The 21,917-nt window shown below is 46.4% G+C and overlaps 1 protein-coding gene and 1 pseudogene across 1 annotated transcript; both read left to right on the top strand.

Moving 5' to 3' along the window:
• Window positions 1–18,649: 18,649 nt before the first annotated feature.
• LOC123429361 (NEP1-interacting protein 2-like) lies at window positions 18,650–19,579 on the top strand. Its single transcript, XM_045113405.1, has one exon. It carries the CDS (start codon window positions 18,765–18,767, stop codon window positions 19,332–19,334), a length of 570 nt encoding a protein of 189 aa, XP_044969340.1. The 5' UTR covers window positions 18,650–18,764; the 3' UTR covers window positions 19,335–19,579.
• Window positions 19,580–19,652: 73 nt separating this feature from the next.
• Window positions 19,653–21,787, top strand: LOC123429359 (annotated as a pseudogene).
• Window positions 21,788–21,917: the final 130 nt, after the last annotated feature.

Below are 21,917 nucleotides of genomic sequence, written 5' to 3' on the forward strand. Positions count from 1 at the left end.
TATTGGCTTGTTTCTCCGCCTCCATCTCAAGCATCCTCGCTTGCTTCTCCGCCTCCATCTCAAGCCACTCCTTTGGATCTCCATGAAGGCGTTCATTTTCTCTTCCTTGTCTTGTCGGCGTTTCTCCTCTCTTGAATCCTTCTTGGTCATCATGCCCTCCACGGTTGCGATCAAGGCGATTGACACTGCATCCCGCTTTGTCCTCCTTCTTGAAGTTGTTCTTTACCCGCGATCGTGGCTTCTCACCCTCCCCAACCTCCACCAGAGCTTCCTTCCCCATGCGTTGTGGGGCGACATATTGGAGCTTGAACTTCTCCTCATCTTTGATGATCCTCCAACAATGAACCAAAGCTTGAAATGCCTACAAATGAATTACAATCAAGCATATTAGCAAATGAACATGAAAACAAAGAAGGGGTGTATGCATGCACACCATGTCTTGCATGCTGATGCCGCTCACGGGGTCTGCCTTGATGCTCTCAGAAATGGCATAAAACTTATTGCATTCTCGTTGGATCAACTTCCATCGCTTCGAAATGGATACCCACCCGCGCGTGCTTTGCATTTGATACGGTGGAAACTTCTTGCATTCGTGAAACTCACGATGAACACGAATCCAAAAGATTGATGCCTTTTGTTCGGCGCCGACCTTGGGGTCTTGCCCAATGTCCCTCCAACACTCACAAAGGAGTTTGTCCTCGGCCGTCGTGTATGCCTTCGTTCGTCTGCTCTTGCGCTTCGGCTGCACCCCGGTGGCTTGGTTGGCGAGCTTGTCCTCGAACAAAGGCTCCTCGTCGATGTCCACCTCATCCTCTTCCTGGAGGTCGTAGTCATCCGAAAACACGTGGTCGAGCGGGAAGCCGTTTAGGTCAAGGCTGACCAGATCTTGCATGAAGGCGGGCTGCATAGGATGACGGCGTGAACGGCCCGCCTCGACCGTCCTAGCATTGGGTCTCTTCGGGATTGTAGCCAACCGCAACCGCGGTGGCACTGCCTGTGGTTGTCGCATCATCCTCGAAGATGATGCTTTGCATGAAGCGGTTGGCCCTCTCGTCGTCGACGGCCGTCGGCATTTCGTCGAACAGGTTGCGGGCGCTGGAGAGCATGTCAACTGACATCTCTCGCGCGCGTTTCCTCGGCCCACCGGATGACGAGCCGTCGGCTACCGGTGTGGCGCTGAGGCTGATGGGCGCGGGCGCGGGCGTGGAAGGCGCCACCACGCTCACCTCCGGCGAGCATTCCTCGAATAGGCGAGAGGCTTCCAGGTACACGTGAAAGCCGGGAATCGGCTGAGTCATCGACGCACGGGGCAACTCTAGCAGCGCCATTCGATGGAACGCACACGAGCATGTGCTAGCCGCGGCCACGGCGGCGTTGACGAGACCGTGTTGGCCAGGATTTAACCCTAGGTACAAAAACGCCCCCCTCGTTGCCGTCGTGACGCCTGCAGCGGTATCCTCCCGTAGCTCTGCGGCGGCTATGGCTGCGACGGCCGCTGCTTCGTCCCTTGTGTCCACCCCGTGCCTCCGTCCCTTTATCTGTTGGGGAACGTACCAAAAATTCAAAATTTTCCTACGCCATACATGGATCTTCCTATGAAGTAACTGAAAGTGCGTTATATCGACTAGAGGGGGGGTGAATAGGAGATTTTTAGAATTTCATTACTGAGGAAATTCCTTTTGAGGAAATTCCTCACTGATGACTAACTTACAGCGGAAACAGTTAAGGATCAGTCGTGCAATCGTTCACAACAGCAGTATTACAGAGTGAAGATTATGAAAACAGATTGCACAGTAAGCAGGCATGCAGAATACAGATGATGATTAACTCAAGTGAAGAATTTGGGGTTGAGGAAATTCAGAGAAAGTCTTCAGCAAATTCTTCAAACAGTCACAGTGAAAGTCATCAACACATAATACAGAGAAAGTAAAAAGTTGAGGAATTAGAACCCGATTCTTGGTGAAGACTGTTGTTGATGACCCAGTTCCAACTGCTGTGACAGTTGTACATCTGGTTTGGAGCGGCTTGGTATTGAAACCAAAGGACACCCAGTCCCGGAACACACAGTCCCTACCGTATTCTCCTTGAGCTAAGGACACACAGTCCTCGCCCAACACTCGTGGTAAGTCTTCAGGGCAGACTTCCAAACCCTCACAAACTCGGTCACCCGGCGATCCACAATTGACTGCTGGATTGCTCTAGACCATGACGCCTAACCGTCTGGAGGATGCACAGTCCTCAAAGGTAAAAGGCTTCAGTCCCACACAGGAACAACTTCTTCAGTGATGCTCAATCACTAGGTTTGGTTTGTGGTTTCGGTGGGTGGTGTATTTCCTCACTGATGATTTACTCTCGAAAGCTCTGAGGAATTTGGGTTGCTCTTATGACAAGTGTCAGTTTCTAACGGAGCAGCCAACTAGCTAGTGGTTGTGGGGGGCGGCTATTTATAGCCTGGGAGCATCCCGACATGATTTGACATTAATGCCCTTAAATAATATGGCCGTTGGAGTGGATAAGATCAGTGACTTGGCGTGGCTTATCGAAACGGTCGAGACTCTCAACTGTGAGAGTCCTCATGTCACTCATATTCCTCACTTGAGGCTTTTAGTAGGATTTGGCTTGTGTTGAGCATCATGAGGAAATCCATTCCATAGTGTTACTTTGACCCCCTTTAACAGTACGGTGTTCCTACTCATTAAGTGCGAAGAAAGTAAAACAGAAAACGTAAATCTTCATGCTTCAATTTCTTCAGAACGATTTTCTTCAGGAATCACCGATCTTATCAATATCAATATCTTCATGAGGAATATCAATTTCATCGCAAATTCTTCGCGATTCATTTCTTCAGCTTCAGACCAATTTCTTCAACTGAAGACATATATATTTTTAGGGGTCGATATTCTTCAAATATTTCAAACTCCTCAATGACTTATAGATCCTGTGTACACTTATAAACACATTAGATACTTAACCTATAAGTCTTCAAACCACCAAAATCACTAAGGGGCACTAGTTGCACTTACAATCTCCCCCTTTTTGGTGGTTGATGACAATTAGGTTAAGTCTTCAACAGGGATCAAAAATATGAAGTGTAAATACTCATTTGAGGAATTTGAAAACAAGATTCACAGAGACTCCCCCTGAAGATGTGCATACCTTGAGGATTTTGCTTTTATAGCATATGCACATTGATGATTTATATCATGGAGATCTCCCCCTGAATCTTGTAAATCATGCATACATATAACATATCATATGAAGAAAAATGAAAATGCATGATGGCAAATGGTATCTGACGAATTCCAGCATGCGTGCATTAAAACTTGAGGAATAAGCATGCGAAGAAAAACGTTCAAAAAGCGTCAGAGTACCATCGGGCTTAAGTTACAACTCATTACATAAAAACTTCAGAAGAGCCAAGAGTTTGTAACTTAAATATAGTTCATAAGCCCCAAAAATAAATCCCGTTTGAAGACTAACTCTCAAGTTTCTCCCCCTTTGTCATCAAGTGAAAAAAAGGGACAAACTGAGGACTAACGCCCGTGAAGACGTCATTTCTTTGCGGTTGATGAAGATCCTTGGCGCTTCTTGGGGGTAGTCTTCTTTCTTGGTCCTGTTGCAGTGTCGAGTTGTTCCTCATCAGATTCGGCGGTGCAGAATGACGAGAAGGAGCTGTCTTCAAGATCTGGCACAGGAATGGGCCTGAACTTCTTCTTGGGAGGCCACGACCAGTCAAAGTCCTGCTCAAAGTTCAATTCTTCAAGCTCAGTCTGGGTCTTCAGATGTGCAAGGGTAGCCCAGGTGCGATCAAAAACCTCATGCAGATAGTGATGATTAAGCTTCACACTATTCTATGTCTCAGTGAGGGTTTTCACAATGGCACCAAACCGGCGTTTGACCCATTTGTGGTTGTGATCCACCTTCTGATGAAGACTGAGAAGAAGCTCTCTGGTGTTTAACACGCAAGGAGGAACTGGGCTTGGCGGACGAGTCTCAGTGTCGTCCCATGAGGAATATGCATCTGGTTCTTTAAATTGACCATCAAGAGGCTTGCTTCCTTCATCAATTACAGACTTTCCTTTTCCCTCAATGGGCTCGAAAGTCTTCTTGTTGACCCGGATAGGAGGCATATAACCAACATGGTTCTGGAAATCTGCGTGAAAGTTGATGCCTGTCCTTGTCCTGAGGAATCTCATGATCCATGGTGCATAAATTTTGTGATCATATGGGCACATTGCATTGTCGGCCAAAGTCCTCAAGAAGAAATCATGGATATTCATGGAGATACCGTGAATGATGTTGAAGAGGATATTCTTCATGAGGCCGACGACACCTTCGTCATCATCATGGCCTTTGATTGGCGCTAGCACACTGCAGAGAATGCGGTAGACAGACCGGGGTGTGTACTTTAGCTCATGGACGAGGAATGTGGTTCTTGAGGGTTTTCCTGCAGCCAAAGGCTTCATGAGCACTTCCATCATTCCATTTGGCAGCTCACGCTCACCATAAAGCTTCACTGCCCCTTCTGAAGGAATTGGTACGGGCAGTTCTCTGAGGAGTTCAGATGCTGGAGCCTTGTAGTGAGTATTTTGGGTCATCCAGTCGAACACCCAAGTGTTGATGTCATCAGCATTGCCCGAGATGTGCAGAGTTGAATAGAACTGAAGAATTAGCTTACTATTCCAATCTGATATGTCTGAGCACATAGGGAGCAACCTGCATCATGTAGTACACTGAGGACTGGTTCCATACAGGGAATCTCTTCAAGTTCATCATGAGGAATGTGCCTGTGCTGGAATATCTTGTTGCGTCCACAGAGCACTGAAGCATAGTAGTTCATCTGAGTCCTTGTCCAAAACTTCAGATGCCTCATTTGAGGCCTGTCATCAGGATTCTCTCCGATCAAATACATGCGTTCCTCAAAGAAATTCTCTTTCTGAAACTTTGGCCTCTTCGATAATGGCAGGCACTGAACTGGATTGAGAGTGTGCTGAGGAATAGGAGGGGCAACAACCATGGCAGATTCTGGGTTGAGGACAATGAATTCATTGTCGGGGGAGGGAATATTTTCTTCAGCAGTTTCCTCAGGATGAGGAATTTCTTGTTCTAGCTGAGCATCAGGCTGAGGAATTTCTTCATCCTTCTCAGCTTGAGGAGTTTGATCAGCCTGTTCAGTGGGAGGAGCCTGCTCAGACTGGACATTTTCTTCAGCTTGATTTTCATCAGCTGACTTTGTGGCAGACGCAGATTCATCAGCTGGTGCAGCTGAAGCTTCAGTAATCTCTTTCGGAGGAATATGAGGTTGAGGACTGTCATCAATTTGTATTTCCTCATCAGTATGCTCCTCAGAGGCAGCATCCTTCATTTCCTCATCTGCCCTTGTAGTGTGATCAGCAACGACGACCATTTCAAATGAGGGTGCAACATTAAGAGGCACCGGGTCCAGAGGGGCAGATTCTTCAGTTTCCTTGAGGCATTTTGCTTCAATCTTTTCTTCTGCTGAGGAAGCTTTTCTCTTCTTTGCTTCCTTCTCAGCAGCTCTTGTCTTTTTCGCGTCTGATGCAGACGGGATTAACTTCTTCACCTTTGAAGTTTTTGGTGAAGGTGATTTCTCAACAGATTCTTCAGCTGGCAGTGAGGAACCAGCTGGAACAGAGTCATCAGCCTGCTTTGGTGAAGCAGCTGGATCAGTAGCAGTTTCATCAGGAGCGGTCTCAGTGATGATCTCTTCAATGGCCGGCTCATCAGCACGGCGCTCTTGGTGTTGTTCCTCAGCTTGAGGAATTTCCTCCTCAACAGGAGATGCATCTTCTGGCTGTTCAACCAGGGGCTGAGGAGTTGGTGCTGGTGGGGGGTGACGTCTGTTGTAGTCATCAACAACACTAGTGACTAGCTTGATGAAATTGCGTTTGATGCTTGTGCGGTCTGACAGTTTCTCACACTTGTCAGTTAGGACTTGCAGCTCTGCCTGGGTGGACACCAATGCTTCAGGCGTCAACTTGAGAACATTTTGCCTGAGGAATTTCTCCTTTCTGGCCTTTGCAATCTTTGCCTGCTTGGCCTTCTGTTCCTTCCACTTGGCTTCGTTTATGAAGGTAGCCACCATGTGGCTGACACCAGGAGGAAGTTTCAAATCATCAATGGGTGTGTTTGGGTCTTCATACCACACATTGATGAAGTCGAGGAGGACTTTGGGGTCCATCGCTAGAGGAATAGCACTGCCTGATGCTTGTGCTACCCTTTCTTGCTTGTTCCTCATGATGGCTTCCAGAGTTTCATCATCATATTCTTCACTTCCCTCTGATGCAGACGGGACTGTGATGATTTTGCTTGGGCTGGGCAGAGGTGCAGGTTCAGTAGTTGCCAAAGTCTTCACATGGGGTGTTGAAGACTTTGTCTCCGAGCTAGTTGCAGCTGGGAGTGAGGAGCTAGAGCTGGCAGTCGTAGTCTTCGCGACTTTCTTCTGTACTGGCTTTGGAGGTGGAGCTGAGGACTTTGGTGTAGATGCCATTGGTGCTAAGGATTTTGGCGCTGATGGTTTTGGTGTGGACGGTTTTGGAACCGAGGGTTTTGGAGCTGAGGGTTTGGTGACAGAAGTCTGTGCAAACTTCTCTTGGGGTTTTGAAGCTTTTGGCTTTGCTGGCACAGACTTTGGTTGAGGAATCTCGGAGCCTGAGGTTTCTGCTGCTGAGGAATGAGCAGCACCGGAGGCAGCAGCTAAGGATTAATGAAATTTCTTCACTACTGTTTCTGCTTGCTTCTTGAGCTTGGCCAGATGCCTTTCTTTTTCCTCTAGGTAGTCATCAAGTGTCATAAGACTTGAGGGATGAGCAACTTGATGATCCTCAAGCGGGGCCCTTCTGCCAGGAGGCTTCAAAGCGAATTTCTTCGCATATTTTGGAGTCACAAACCTGTACTCCTTCCACTCCTTTGCCCATCTGCGTTCAATTTTCTGCATCCTAATCTTTCTTTTAGGCATAGTCTCAGGTTCATCATCAGGCGTGCAATAGTCCAGGTATATGTCATCAGGAATATCAACTGATGTGTTCTGCTCCAGTTTCTTTCCTCCCTTATGTTTCCTTTCTTCCTTCATTTTCTTCAGACGAGGAACTTTCTGAGGATTTTGAACTCTTGAGGATTCTGATGAGCCTTGAAGAGTTTCTTCTAGAAACGCTGCAAATGAGTTAATGTGATGAGAACCGAGAGATTCATCAGCTGACATGTGTGTACCTGTGAACAAAGTATAGTTGCGAGGAATTTGGAGAGGTCATATGCGTTCTCAGATTTGAAGAAAATGGAAAAGTTTGACAGTTTGAGGAATATAACCAGTGGTTGAGGAATTTGCTTAAGCATCCTGTTCTTGGGTTCCAGAGTTGTACAGATCCGAAAATTTGCACAATTGAGGAATCTCGTGAAAATCTTAGATGCTTAGCTAGTTCATCAATGATTGTGGAGATGGATAGTGTTTGAGGAATCATGTGCGCATCGTATCTTGAGGAAAAACAGATTTCACATGGGAGAGGTAAAATTTTAGATCTAATCTGTTGTAAAAATGGGATATAATTACCCTGGAAGGTGCGAACGAAGAACACAAAAAGGTGGTGATGGAGAGGCTCTTCGGTCAAGTGTCCAATGCACTCTAACTTGGCAGCAGAGGACGTCTACGGCGGCGGCGGACGTAGATGTTCCGTCTCCGGCGTGATCCTGGCGGCGAGAAGGTTGAGGCAGTGAAGCTCTTCCTTGCCAGCGACAAGACTACCAGCGGTGGCGCTAGGGTTCGGTGTGCTGTGGCAGGAGAGCGATGAGGCGAAGAAGATGATACCGAGGGGGTTAAGGACATATTTATAGCCCGAAAGTTACTGTTTGGCGCGAAAGTTTCGGACCGAATAGCCCCTGCCTCTACGTCTCCGCAGGACACGTGTAGCTCCCGTACGATGCGGTGGAGATAGTGGAGATCATGGCTATCCAATCGTGGGAAGTGGGGATTCAGTTACTGTTCCTTTGAAGAAAACAATTTTTCGAAGATTTGAGGATTTTCGTTACAAAATCATGAACTGACAAGGATGCAGTGAGGATTTTGAACAAAGTTTCAAGTAGAACGCATATGAAGAATTGAATAGACTGGATAAGTATAGCATAGAGGGAAAATCGGGTCCGATCACATTCACTTAGCAGAAACATCAAATTGAAGAAATAGCAATAAGTGAATGCTGTTGAGGACTAGAAATCACAGTCTACCTAGGCAAATGAAAGTCATCAAGTGTTTTTGAAGATTTTGCAATAGATCATCACAATGAAGAACAACTGTTTTGAAGAAAAATGCATTGTGAAGAATTTGATCATTTGAAGAAAATCAACTTGAGGAATTTCACATTGTGCGGTGGCGTTGCCCACCATATAAGAATGTTGATTACAGACGCCGCGTACAATTGTCGTAGGGCTCTAAAAATCAATTTCTTCGTTAATTTCTTCACATTCATAGTGACTTTCTTCATCGGTTGAAGAAAATCGTTTCATCATGTGTTGCACATCTAAGTCATCTACTTTGCATAAGTGTTAGGATGTGTGCATGTTTTTAAAAAACATTTGAAGATTCTAAGATATTTAGCTCACACCGCAACTTGCAAAACCTTTTCTCATCCAAGGGCTTAGTGAAGATATCAGCCAGTTGATCATCAGTCTTCACATGGTCGATGAGGATATTGCCCTTGAGGACATGGTCCCGAAGAAAATGATGACGAATCTGGATGTGCTTGGTCTTCGAGTGTTGTACTGGGTTGTAGGCAATCTTGATAGCACTCTCATTGTCACAGTAGAGAGGCACATTCTTCATGTTGATGTCGTAGTCCTTGAGGGTTTGCTTCATCCATAGTAATTGAGCACAACAAGAACCAGCAGCAATGTACTCAGCTTCGGCAGTGGAGAGTGATACGCAGTTCTGCTTCTTTGAGGACCAGCAAACCAGTGATCTTCCGAGGAAATGGCATGTGCCAGATGTTGACTTGCGATCCACACGGTCACCAGCATAGTCTGAATCAGAATACCCTACCAGATGAAGATTGGAGCCCTTGGGATACCATAATCCTAGTGTTGGTGTGTGAGCTAAGTATCGAAGAATATGTTTCACAGCCTTATGGTGTGATTCCTTCGGTTTTGCTTTAAAACGTGCACACATGCAAACACTAAGCATTATGTCTGGCCTAGATGCACATAGATACAATAAAGAACCAATCATAGAACGGTATACCTGCTGATCGAAATCTTTACCATTTTCATCAGTGCCGAGGTGACCGTTGGTAGGCATTGGAGTCTTGGCACCTTTGCATTCATGCATGTCAAATTTCCTCAGAACATCCTTGAGGTATTTCTCCTGTGATATGAAGATTCCATTGCTTTGTTGACGAATTTGAAGACCTAAGAAGAATTTCAGCTCCCCCATCATAGACATCTGATATTCTTCACTCATCATATAAGCAAATTCATTACTGTATCTTTTGTCAGTACAGCCAAATATGATATCATCAACATATATTTGACATACAAACAGTTCATTATCATAAGATTTTGTGAAAAGAGTTGGATCGAGTGAACCAGGTTTGAAGCCTTTCTTCATGAGGAATTCCTTCAATGTATCATACCATGCCCGAGGGCTTGCTTGAGACCATACAGAGCCTTTTTGAGTCTGAAGACTTTGTGTGGATTCTTTGGATCCTCAAAACCTGGGGGCTGAGCAACATATACTTCTTCCTCAAGCTTACCATTGAGGAATGCACTTTTCACATCCACTTGATATAAGATGATGTTATGATGATTAGCATAAGCAAGTAAAATTTGAATAGCTTCAAGTCTAGCAACAGGTGCAAAAGTTTCATCGAAATCTATTCCTTCAACCTGGGTGTAGCCTTAGGCTACAAGTCGTGCCTTGTTCCTCACCACTTGACCGTCCTCATCTTGCTTGTTTCGGAAAATCCACTTGGTGCCGATTATGTTATGCTTGCGAGGATCTGGTCGTTTGACGAGCTCCCATACGTCATTCAGCTTGAATTGAAGAAGTTCGTCTTGCATGGCTTGGATCCGCTCCGGTTCCAGAAAAGTCTCAGCTACTTTTGAGGGTTCTGTGATAGATACAAAAGAAAAATGCCCACAGAAGTTAACTAAGTGTGAAGCTTTTGAGCGAGTGAGAGGGCCTGGCGTTGATGTCGTTGAGGATTTTGTCAAGTTCTACTTCATTTGCAATCCTCGGATGTGCTGGTTGAGGGTTTTGTCTGGGCTGAGGAAGTGGTGTTGTTGCAATTTCCTCAGGAGCATCTTCTTTTCTTTCATCAACGATGGGGATTGTTTCTTCACCAATTTCCTCAGTGGGAACAATGTCTTCAGTAGGCTTAAGCTTTATTGCTTTCTCAGGAGACAGCTTATCTGGATCGGAAGGCAATTGCTCTCTTTGCGAGCCATTAGTTTCATCGAACCGCACATCTACAGTCTCAACAACTTTGTTGTGATAGTTGTTGAAGACTCTGTAGGTGTGCGAGTCCTTTCCATAACCGAGCATAAAACCTTCATGTGCCTTAGGTGCAAATTTCGAGCTATGATGAGGATCTCTAATCCAGCATTTTGCACCGAAGACTTTGAAATAACTTACATTGGGTTTCTTGTCTGTGAGGAGTTCATATGAGGTTTTCTTGAGGAATTTGTGAAGATATACCCTGTTGATGATATGACATGCAGTGTTGATTGCTTCAGGCCAGAAGCGTCAAGGAGTCTGATATTCTTCAAGCATAGTTCTTGCCATTTCAACCAGAGTCCTGTTCTTTCTTTCGACGACACCATTCTGCTGAGGAGTATAAGGAGCAGACAATTCGTGAGTAATACCAAGTTCATCAAGATAATGTTTTTTAACTCGGTTCCATTATCACTCCTGATATGTTTGATCTTGATGCCGAAGTTCATTGATGCCCTTGAAGAAAATCGTTTGAAGATTTCCTGCACTTCAGTTTTATACACGATAATGTGCACCCAAGTGTATCTGGAATAATCATCAACTATGACAAAGCCATATAGAGATGCTGCATTGGTTAGTGTTGCATAGTGTGTAGGTCCAAATAAATCCATATGAAGCAATTCAAATGGACGTGTAGTGGTCATGATGGTTTTGGAGGGATGTTTGGATCTGGTCATTTTCCCAGATTCACAAGCACCGCAGAGATGATCCTTGAGGAATTTGACTGATTCGATGCCAATGACATGCTTCTTCTTAGCAAGTGTGTGCAAATTCCTCATGCCTGCATGACCTAGTCTTCTGTGCCACAGCCATCCTTCTGAGGTTTTTGCTAGTAAGCAAGTGGCTGGTTGAGGACCTGTAGAGAAGTCAACAATGTACAAATCCCCTCTTCTTACACCTTCGAAGACTTTGGATCTGTTAGATTCCATGATGACTACACATCTATATCTACCAAAGATAACAATCATATCAAGATCACAAAGCATCGAGACTGACATGAGGTTAAAACCAAGGGATTCAACGAGCATTACTTTGTCCATATGCCTATCCTTGGAAATAGCTACTTTGCCAAGTCCCAATACCTTGCTTTTACCTTTATCAGCATATGTGATTTGCTTCAGAGGTGATGTAGTTAGTGGCATATTCATCAGTAGGCTTTTATCACCAGTCATGTGATGTGTGCAGCCACTATCGAGAACCCACTCAGTATTTTTGGGTTTGTCATCCTGCAGATGAATTAGTACAGCTTACCATCTCATATGCTTCAAGTTTGAAGAATATGATACTAATTTCACCAGTTTAGTGATTTCATCGTAACAGAAATGTAAGGACGTGTGAAATATTTCTATTTCATCAATCATTAGCTTGCGTCCTGTCAAGCATTTCCTCAGGTCTCCAGCAAATTCTTCAGATGATGATTTTCATCTGGAGACCTGACCTGCAGAAGTGATTAGTTTGATTTCTTCACCACCCACGTATGAAGGGGTGGCAAAGCGTTCATCATCCTGCGAGCACCATATGAGAAAGGTGGCATTGAAGCTAATGCACTTCTCTTAACAGTAGGGGGGTTAAAGTACTCATATGAGTATGCAGAGAACTGGTTTGAGGATTTATGAACATAATGATTTGAAGAATAACGCTCATAATCATATTCCTTGTAGTTTCCCTGCATGTTAGACGCATAAGCACGGGTATGAGCATAGTTTTGACCAGTTGAGGATTTTGATCCTCTTGAAGACTTTGGTCCTCCTGAGGAATTTGATCTGGGGTTCAGATTCTTCAGAGGTGATGTCATGAGGACATTTACTTGAAGATTTTCAAGACAACTTTTGAGAACCCAGATTTTCTTCAGAGGAGGGCCATTCCTGCAGTTAGTTCCAACATATCGAGCAAATACTTCACCAGATTGATTTTTGAACAGTTTATAGTTGGAATCAAATGACTCATCCGAGGAATAGGATAATTCACATGAGAAGCCAGTTAGATTAGATGGATCAAAAGGAGGCCCAGTAGCAGCAACCCATGAGGTTTTGGGATACTGCTCAGGTTTCCAATAAGATCCATCAGGATTCAATTTCCTCTCGAAGGCAATTCCTTCTTTCCTCGGGTTCCTGTTCAAGATCTGCTTTTTGAGCACATCACAAAGGATTTGATGTCCTTTGAGGCTTTTGTACATGCATGTCACGTACAATTCCTTCAACCCTGCATTTTCATCAGTGGCATTTGTGTTTTCCTCAAGTGAGGAAATAGACACAACAGGTGCAGTTGAAGTATTTGTAGCAGTGGTAGCATTTGAAGATTCTGGTGAAGAATTAGCAGTTTCACGATCAATGCATTTAAGACATGGAGGAATAAATTCAACTTCACTAGCGCTGATCTGTTGAGCTAGTAATGAATCATTTTCCATACGAAGATCATCATAAGACATCCTCAGCTTCTCAAGATCAAGCTTCCTTTGAAGATATTCGTAGGAAAGCTTCTCATGATCGGTGAGGAGTGTATCATATCGATCCTGAAGAATATCAAATCTAGACTGAAGATTTTTCATGTCATCAGCGAGGATTTGATTAAGATTCATTTCATCATTCAACAGATCATCACTTTTGTCTAGCAGTTTTTGAAGCTTTTCCAGAGCAGTTTGTTGTTTGGTGGCAATGATGGCAAGTTTACTGTAACTGGGTTTTTTGTAATCATCATGTTCACAGTCACTTGAATCAGAGGAGGAGGCATTATGTGATACCTTTGAACCTTTTGCCATGAAGCAATAGGTTGGAGCGAAGTCATCAGCATAGTCATCAGTATGGATGGTGCACTCATTGTCTTCATGATTGAAGATTGACTTGCTGACGAAATTGGTTGCTAGTGCAAGACTAGCCTGTCCGGATTCTGAATCTTCTCCAGAGCCTTCTTCATCATCACATTCTTCTGATTCTGCCTCGGAATCCATTTCCTTGCCAATAAGTGCCCGAGCCTTTCTGAAGCTAGTCTTCTTGTGTGAGGAGGACTTTGAAGATGAGGATTTTGAAGATTTCTTTTTCTTCTTTGAGTCATCAGAACTGTCATCCTTGTATTTCTTCTTCTTTGATTCCTTTCCCCAGCGAGGACAATCAGCAATGTAATGACCTGATTTCTTGCACTTGTGACAAGTCCGTCTCTTGTAGTCCTCCGATGCAGATTCTGATTTCCTCATGTCTCTTCTTGATGATTTACCGAACTGGCCTCGTCGTGTAAATCTCTGGAATTTCCTCACAAGCATTGCAAGTTCCTGACCAAATTCTTCAGGGTCACAACTGCTGTCATCTGTGTCTTCTTCTTCAGATGAGGAAATTGCTCTTGCCTTCAGTGCACGTGGTCTGGAATAGCTTTGTCCATATAGATCTCTCTTTTCTTCTAGCTGGAATTCATGAGTATTTAGCCTTTCGAGGATATCAGCAGGATCTAGCATCTTGTAGTCTGGTCTTTCTTGAATCATCAGAACTAAAGTGTCAAATGAAGAATCCAAAGATCTCAGCAGTTTCTTCACAACTTCGTGACCAGTGATGTCTCGAGCTCCCAGTGCTTGCAGTTCATTTGATATGTCAGTTAGGTGATCAAAGGTGTCTTGGCAGCTTTCATTGTCATGTCTCTTGAAGCGATTGAAGAGATTGCGAAGAATATCAACACGAGAGTCACGTTGGGTTGATACTCCTTCATTTACCTTGCACAGTCTCTCCCAGATCAGTGTTGCAGAGCCTAAGGCACTTACTCTTCCAAACTGGCCAGGGCTCAGATGACCACAGATGATGTTCTTCGCTTGAGAATCGAGTTGCTTGAATTTCTTCACATCAGCTGCAGTGACACTAGCAGAAATGATGGGGACACCATTTTCCACAATATACCAGAGATCATTGTCTATAGCTTGTAGATGCATTTGCATTTTGTTCTTCCAGAAGGGAAAGTCTTTCCCTCGTAGGTACGACATGCTGCAGTCACCTTAAACATGCCTGCAGTCGACATAACTAAAACTCCAGGTGGTTAAACCAAAATCACACAGAACAAGGGAGTACCTCGCTCTGATACCAATTGAAAGTGCGTTATATCGACTAGAGGGGGGTGAATAGGAGATTTTTAGAATTTCATTACTGAGGAAATTCCTTTTGAGGAAATTCCTCACTGATGACTAACTTACAGCGGAAACAGTTAAGGATCAGTCGTGCAATCATTCACAACAGCAGTATTACAGAGTGAAGATTATGAAAACAGATTGCACAGTAAGCAGGCACGCAGAATACAGATGATGATTAACTCAAGTGAAGAATTTGGGGTTGAGGAAATTCAGAGAAAGTCTTCCGCAAATTCTTCAAACAGTCACAGTGAAAGTCATCAACACATAATACAAAGAAAGTAAAAAAGTTGAGGAATTAGAACCCGATTCTTGATGAAGACTGTTGTTGATGACCCAGTTCCAACTGCTGTGACAGTTGTACATCTGGTTTGGAGCGTCTTGGTATTGAAACCAAAGGACACCCAGTCCCGGAACACACAGTACCTACCGTATTCTCCTTGAGCTAAGGACACACAGTCCTCGCCCAACACTCGTGGTAAGTCTTCAGGGCAGACTTCCAAACCCTCACAAACTCGGTCACCCGGCGATCCACAATTGACTGCTGGATTGCTCTAGACCATGACGCCTAACCGTCTGGAGGATGCACAGTCCTCAAAGGTAAAAGGCTTCAGTCCCACACAGGAACAACTTCTTCAGTGATGCTCAATCACTAGGTTTGGTTTGTGGTTTCGGTGGGTGGTGTATTTCCTCACTGATGATTTACTCTCGAAAGCTCTGAGGAATTTGGGTTGTTCTTATGACAAGTGTCAGTTTCTAACGGAGCAGCCAACCAGCTAGTGGTTGTGGGGGGCGGCTATTTATAGCCTGGGAGCATCCCGACATGATTTGACATTAATGCCCTTAAATAATATGACCGTTGGAGTGGATAAGATCAGTGACTTAGCGTGGCTTATCGAAACGGTCGGGACTCTCAACTGTGAGAGTCCTCATGTCACTCATATTCCTCACGTGAGGCTTTTGGTAGGATTTGGCTTGTGTTGAGCATCATGAGGAAATCCATTCCATAGTGTTACTTTGACCCCCTTTAACAGTACGGTGTTCCTACTCATTAAGTGCGAAGAAAGTAAAACAGAAAACGTAAATCTTCATGCTTCAATTTCTTCAGAACGATTTTCTTCAGGAACCACCGATCTTATCAATATCAATATCTTCATGAGGAATATCAATTTCATCGCAAATTCTTCGCGATTCATTTCTTCAGCTTCAGACCAATTTCTTCAACCGAAGACATATATTTTTAGGGGTCGATATTCTTCAAATATTTCAAACTCCTCAATGACTTATAGATCCTGTGTACACTTATAAACACATTAGATACTTAACCTATAAGTCTTCAAACCACCAAAATCACTAAGGGGCACTAGTTGCACTTACAGTAACCATCAACGAGAGAGGGTGAGAGCATCTTCGTACCTTTGAAGATCGCTAAGCGGAAGCGTTGCTAGAACGCGGTTGATGGAGTCGTACTCGTTGCGATTCAAATCGCGGTGTGATTCCGATCTAGTGCCGAACCACGGCACCTCCGCGTTCAACACACGTGCAGTCGGGTGACGTCTCCCGCACCTTGAACCAGCAAGGAGGAGGGAGAGGTTGGGTAAGAGCTCTGGCCGCACGACAGCGTGGTGGCGGTGGAGCTACGAGGTCTCCCAACAGGCCTTCGCCAAGCACCGTGGGAGAAGAGGGAGAGGAGAAGCAGGGCTGCGCCGAGGGAGAAAGAATTGCGTGTTCTCAAAACAGCCAAAAGCCTCACTATATATAGGGGGAAGGGGAGGGGCGCACCCTTTAGGGTTCCCACCCCCAAAGGGTGCGGCAGCCCTAGATGGGAAGTGCTGGGCAGTGGCCAAGGGAGGAGAGGGGATGGCGCACCCCTAGGTGGGCCTCAGGCCCACCAACGCCTAGGGTTCCCCCTCCTTCCCTCTCTGGTGCGCCTTGGGCCGAGTGAGGGGGCGCACCAGCCCACCTGGGGCTGGTTCCCTCCCACACTTGGCCCATGTAACCTCCCGGGGCTGGTGGCCCCTCCCGGTGGGCCCCCGGAACCCTTCCGGTGGTCCCGGCACATCGCCCGTGGTGCCCGAAACATTTCCGGCGTCCAAACCCGTCCATCCTATATATCAATCTTTACCTCCGGACCATTCCGGAGCTCCTCGTGATGTCCGGGATCTCATCCGGGACTCTGAACAACCTTCGGTAACCTCGTATATCAATTCCCTACAACCCTAGTGTCATCGAACCTTAAGTGTGTAGACCCCATGGGTTTTGGACGCATGCAGACATGACCGAGACACCTCTCCAGTCAATAACCATCAGCGGGGTCTGGATACCAATGGTGGTTCCCACATGTTTCACGATGATCTCATCGGATGAACCACGATGTCAAGGATTCAATCAATCCCGTATACAATTCCCTGCGTCTATCAGTATAGAACTTGCCCGAGATTCGATCGTGGTATCCCTATACCTTGTTCAATCTCGTTTCCGACAAGTCTCTTTACTCGTTCCGTAGCACATCATCCCATGACTAACTCCTTAGTCACATTGAGCTTATTATGATGATGTTCTACCGAGTCGGCCCAGAGATACCTCTCCGTCACACGGAGTGACGAATCCCGATCTCGATTCGTACCAACCCAACAGATACTTTTGGAGATACCCGTAGTGCTCCTTTATAGTCACCCAGTTACGTTGTGACATTTGATACACCCAAAGCACTCCTACGGTATCCGGGAGTTGCACAATCTCACGGTCGAAGGAAAAGATACTTGACATTAGAAAAGCTTTAGCATACGAACAACACGATCTAGTGCTATGCTTAGGATTGAGTTTTGTCCATCACATCATTCTCCTAATGATGTGATCCCGTTATCAATGACATCCAATGTCAATGATCAGGAAACCATGATCATCTATTGATCAACGAGCTAGCCAACTAGACGTTTGCTAGGGACACATTGTAATCTATTTATTCACACATGCATTACTGTTTCCTAATAATACAATTATAGCATGAACAATAGACGATTATCATGAACAAGGAAATATGACAATAACCATTTTATTATTGCCTTTAGGGCATATTTCCAACATTATCTTCGCCGACTCCCTAGCCCGCTCCTCGGGCGTTAGCTCCTTCTTCTTCTTGGGCGCGGTGGCGGTCCTGCGGGGGGCGCGAGGCTTACCTTTGGGGGAGGGGCGGTCGTGATGCCGGACGAGGTGAGGGAGGCGAGGCCGGCAGCGGCATCGAGGTCGCCGTCCATGGCGGCGTCCGGAAGCGCACGCGGGCGGGAGGGTTATGGGGAAGTGGACGGAAATGATGGAGGCTTTGCCACCGACTTGCAGGCCAGGGGGAGTAGTTGGCGCAGCGCGCGCGTCCGTCTCGTATCCGCGCCGACGCAAATCAGGCTAAAAAATGAGCCGGCAGACGAACGAAAAGAGGATGCGCATGCGTTTGGATCAACGCATTGGGACGACTTTTTTGTCCGTAGCGATCACAACGGACGCGTGTAGACGAAATTGATCCACGCGTTGAGGTTGCTCTAATGAGATGCATTAGCAGCTTATTAACTGGATGTCTGGTTCGCTAGCCTGTACAATCCCCTTAATTGGTCCCGTGCAGCCGCCATGCCATTGCCATCCACCCACACATTTCACAGGTGGGCTGCCTGCCCCGGTGCGTGCACGCACGTACTGTTGCATGCACCTATCGGTTGGCAGAGCGTCGTTTCGTGCCACAGCACGTTGTACAGCAGTAGAATGTATACAACGGACGGAGAGAAGTCAAAAAGGAAGAATCTGTGCAGTGGAGTTGGAGCTGGGGGACGTACGTACGAGACGAGGCCGGTCCTTGGCGCTTCAATGCATGGACGTCGACGCCCAACCGCATCTTCATTGCTGTCACCACTGCTCAATCTCCGCGTCGGATCCATCCCTCGCACACCCACGACACATGTCGCTAGCTCGTACGTCCATCTCGTACTGCCAGTCTGCCACGTAACTTAGCCAGTAGCTTCTTCGGTCGCTATATATATGCTGCTACTACGTGGTTGGCCAGCGTGATATGCCCTCGATCAAGTGAGCCTGCGGTTTTGTAGCTGCTACTAGTAGTATCATATATCCATTCCATCCTGTGCATAGGCCCGGCGTCCGGAGCGATAATCAACGAAGATGGTGGCGGTGTCGCGGGTGGCCGGCGGGCTGGCGCGCGCCCTCCTCTTCGGCGTCTTCGCGGCGGCCGGGACTGTGGTCGGCGCCGCCTACGGCCTCCTGTCAGGCTTCGTCGACGAGGAGGACGGCTTCCTGCACGGCACGCTGCTGGGGGCGGTCGGCGGGGCTCTCGCCTCCCTCGACCTCGCCCACTCCCTACTCGCCATATGGTGCCGCCGCCGCCATGTTTTCGACCACTGCTCTCCCGCCGGCCGAATCAAGCGCACCGTCGGCGCCGTCTTGAGGCTGACGGCTCTCGCCGACCCGCACTACTGCGGAAGACGAGGTGATCCCGCCGTCGTGGGCCTCGAGCAACCGCCAAGATCGTCAAGCTTCGGCTTCTTTCCGCCGGCGGCCGTCGCTGCTGCGGGCGGCAGCTGCTGCCCCATCTGCCTCCAGGAGTTCGAGGCCGGCGGCGAGCGCGCGGGGCGGCGGCTCCCGGCGTGCTCCCACGTCTTCCACCTCGACTGCATCCGTAGCTGGCTCCTGCGCAAGCCCGACTGCCCCATGTGCCGTCATGCCGTCCACTAGCGGAAGAAACCGGCCGTCGGTCTCGCCGGAAACGAAAAGGAGTTGGCAGAAGCTGAGCTCGGCAGGTCAATACTGTATGTGATTTCAAATCTTCTATTTTGTCGACGATTTCAGTTCGTGGTCACCGGGTGCGTTTTTTACATGGGAGCTGCCACGTGTGTATATAAGTGGGTCATTGTTGTTACGTGGCACCACTGCTGTTATATACTCCTTCTATTTTTAAATATAAGTCTTTTTAATGTTTTATTGTAGGACTACATACGAATGTATATAGATATATTTTAAAGTATAAATTCATTTATTTATTTCGTATGTAGACTTCTAGTGAAATTTTTAAAAAGACTTATATTTAGAACGGGAGAGAGCATGTATGTGGGAAATTAACTCCATGGTGTGTTTAAGCTTTGGCCGCGGCCTAGGTCTAAGACTTTAGTAGGAAATATATATATTTTCGAAACGGAGATAAAATCTTTATCTTATCTATTAATTAAAAAGAAGAGTGTTGTTCGGTTAATTTACGAAAATCCAAACAAAATCCGTTATATGTTTAGCCATGAATGGCAACCAAGGCACGATCCCATGATGCAAACATACTACTCCCAAATTATCAGACCACAACTTCACACGGTGCTACTCCACTTAATCAAGGGAATTGGTACATGCAGGGTCGCTCGATCGTACAAATACGTACCCCGGACAGCCACCTGGCCAACGTAAGACCCACCGGTCTCTCGTGCTGTCTCTGTACGTGCCTTGATTTCGACACGGCACCCTCCTTCCTGCTGCTCACCAGCTATAACTAGAAGCATTCATTCATTCATTCATCAGGAGCAGCTTGATTAGATTAGTTCCAACCCAACCCATGCTATGAGTAGCATCAGTCGGCAGCTCGTGCATCCCTTGTCAGTTTAGTTCAGCAGAATGTATTAGCTGCATGCAGCGGAGCGCGGGGCGGGGATGAGATGATGCCGGCCCGGACGCCGACGGGCAACCGCATTTTCACTGCGGCCAGCCACCACTGCTGGAACTCTGACCGGAACAGGCCTGGATCCTCTGTCTGCACGCACAGGCACAGATAGCTACCTCTCGTACTGCTGCGTCAGTTAGCTTTTCCGTAGTAGCTTCTTCTTGCCGACTACTCGATCGCCATGTTTAGTTTAGTACGTGGCCTGGCCTGCCCTGCCCTCGATCAAGTGAAGCCTGCGGTTTCGTAGCTATCACATACAATAGTCTATAAATGTCACAGCGAACCAGTGGCTGCCAGCGATGGGCAAGGCTAGCTAAGACCGCCATCACGCGGGTGGCCGGCGCCTTTGGAACGGCCGGGACGGTGGTGGGCGCCGCGTACGGCCTCCTGTCAGCCGGCTTCGTTGACGAGGACGGCGGGTTCATGCAGGGGACGCTGCTGGGCCGGGCGGTGGCCTGAACGCTCGTGTCCATCCACCTCGCCGGCTCCCTCCTAACCCATATGGTATCGCCGCCACCAGGGGCATGCAGGACGGCCACTGCTCCATCGGGCAAATCAAGCGCATCGGCGGCGCTGTCTTGGGGCTCATGGCTCTCGTCGACCCGCAGCACTGTAGAAGGCGAGGTGATCGTGCCGTCGTGGGCCTCGAGCAACCGCCAAGATCGTCCAGCTTCGGCTTCTTTCCGCCGGTGGCCGTCGCTGCTGCGGGTGACAGCTGCTGCCCCATCCGCCTCCAGGTCAGACACAATACTTATCGCAAAGTGATACATGTGTGTCGCATAGAGACGGGATTTAATTTAGTGGGAGGCCAAGTTTCTGTCAACGTTGAGATGTTTATAGTGACTTCGTCATCCCAACAGCTGACAGTTCGATCGGTCCATCGAATATGCTCATGTAAGCATGTGCTATACTGTCTTGTACACAACTTTCTGTTTCGTTAATTACTCAATGTTAATTATATTTGATGAGTTATGTTTGTACAGGTTCCATTTTATTCTACTAGTCATTCAACTTGATGCATGAAAAGTACTTGTAATGGACTTGTTACGTAAAGACATGAAGATGTGGGCAGACCCGAGAGAAATGCTTCAGAGGTAATTTCAATCATTATCATACTATATTGACAACTTTAGTTCATTTTCTGATATCAAGTAATTAATAACTCTTTTATTCATTTTCTTTACCGAACAGGATTTGGAAAGAGTTCATTAAGAAGTTGAGTCTCGCCTTATTGTTTTGGGCCTAGGCTCTCTGGTGTGTGGCTCCGATGATGTCTTCTGTTGATGTTTTTGTCTTGTCCCTATTTTCTAGTTCTGGTGCCTCTTTTTTCTTGTTTTTTTTTTCTTTGTGTTTTGGTCTTCATTCGGTTTTTCCTAATTAGTCGAGAATGTTAAGTTTTCAGGTCCAATTTTCCTTATAAATTAGACCAATTCTCTTCTTCTCAATGAAATGCAGGAACACCCTGCCCCTCTTGAGGTGTTGTTGGAAAAAAAAGAATTGAGGAAGATACAAACTAACTCTATCTGTATCCTATGGGATTTACTAATTCTAATTTAGATGAGAATTAACAAAGTCTCATCTAACTCCCACAAATCATTTGAATGATGAACAAAGTA

This window comes from Hordeum vulgare, chromosome 2H (genome assembly GCF_904849725.1).
Source record: "Hordeum vulgare subsp. vulgare chromosome 2H, MorexV3_pseudomolecules_assembly, whole genome shotgun sequence".
NCBI classification, from domain to species: Eukaryota; Viridiplantae; Streptophyta; class Magnoliopsida; order Poales; family Poaceae; genus Hordeum; species Hordeum vulgare.

Excerpts from the sequence above, each read along its gene's own strand:
- LOC123429361 (XM_045113405.1), top strand. The coding sequence starts at position 18,765 with ATGGTGGCGGTGTCGCGGGTGGCCGGCGGGCTGGCGCGCGCCCTCCTC.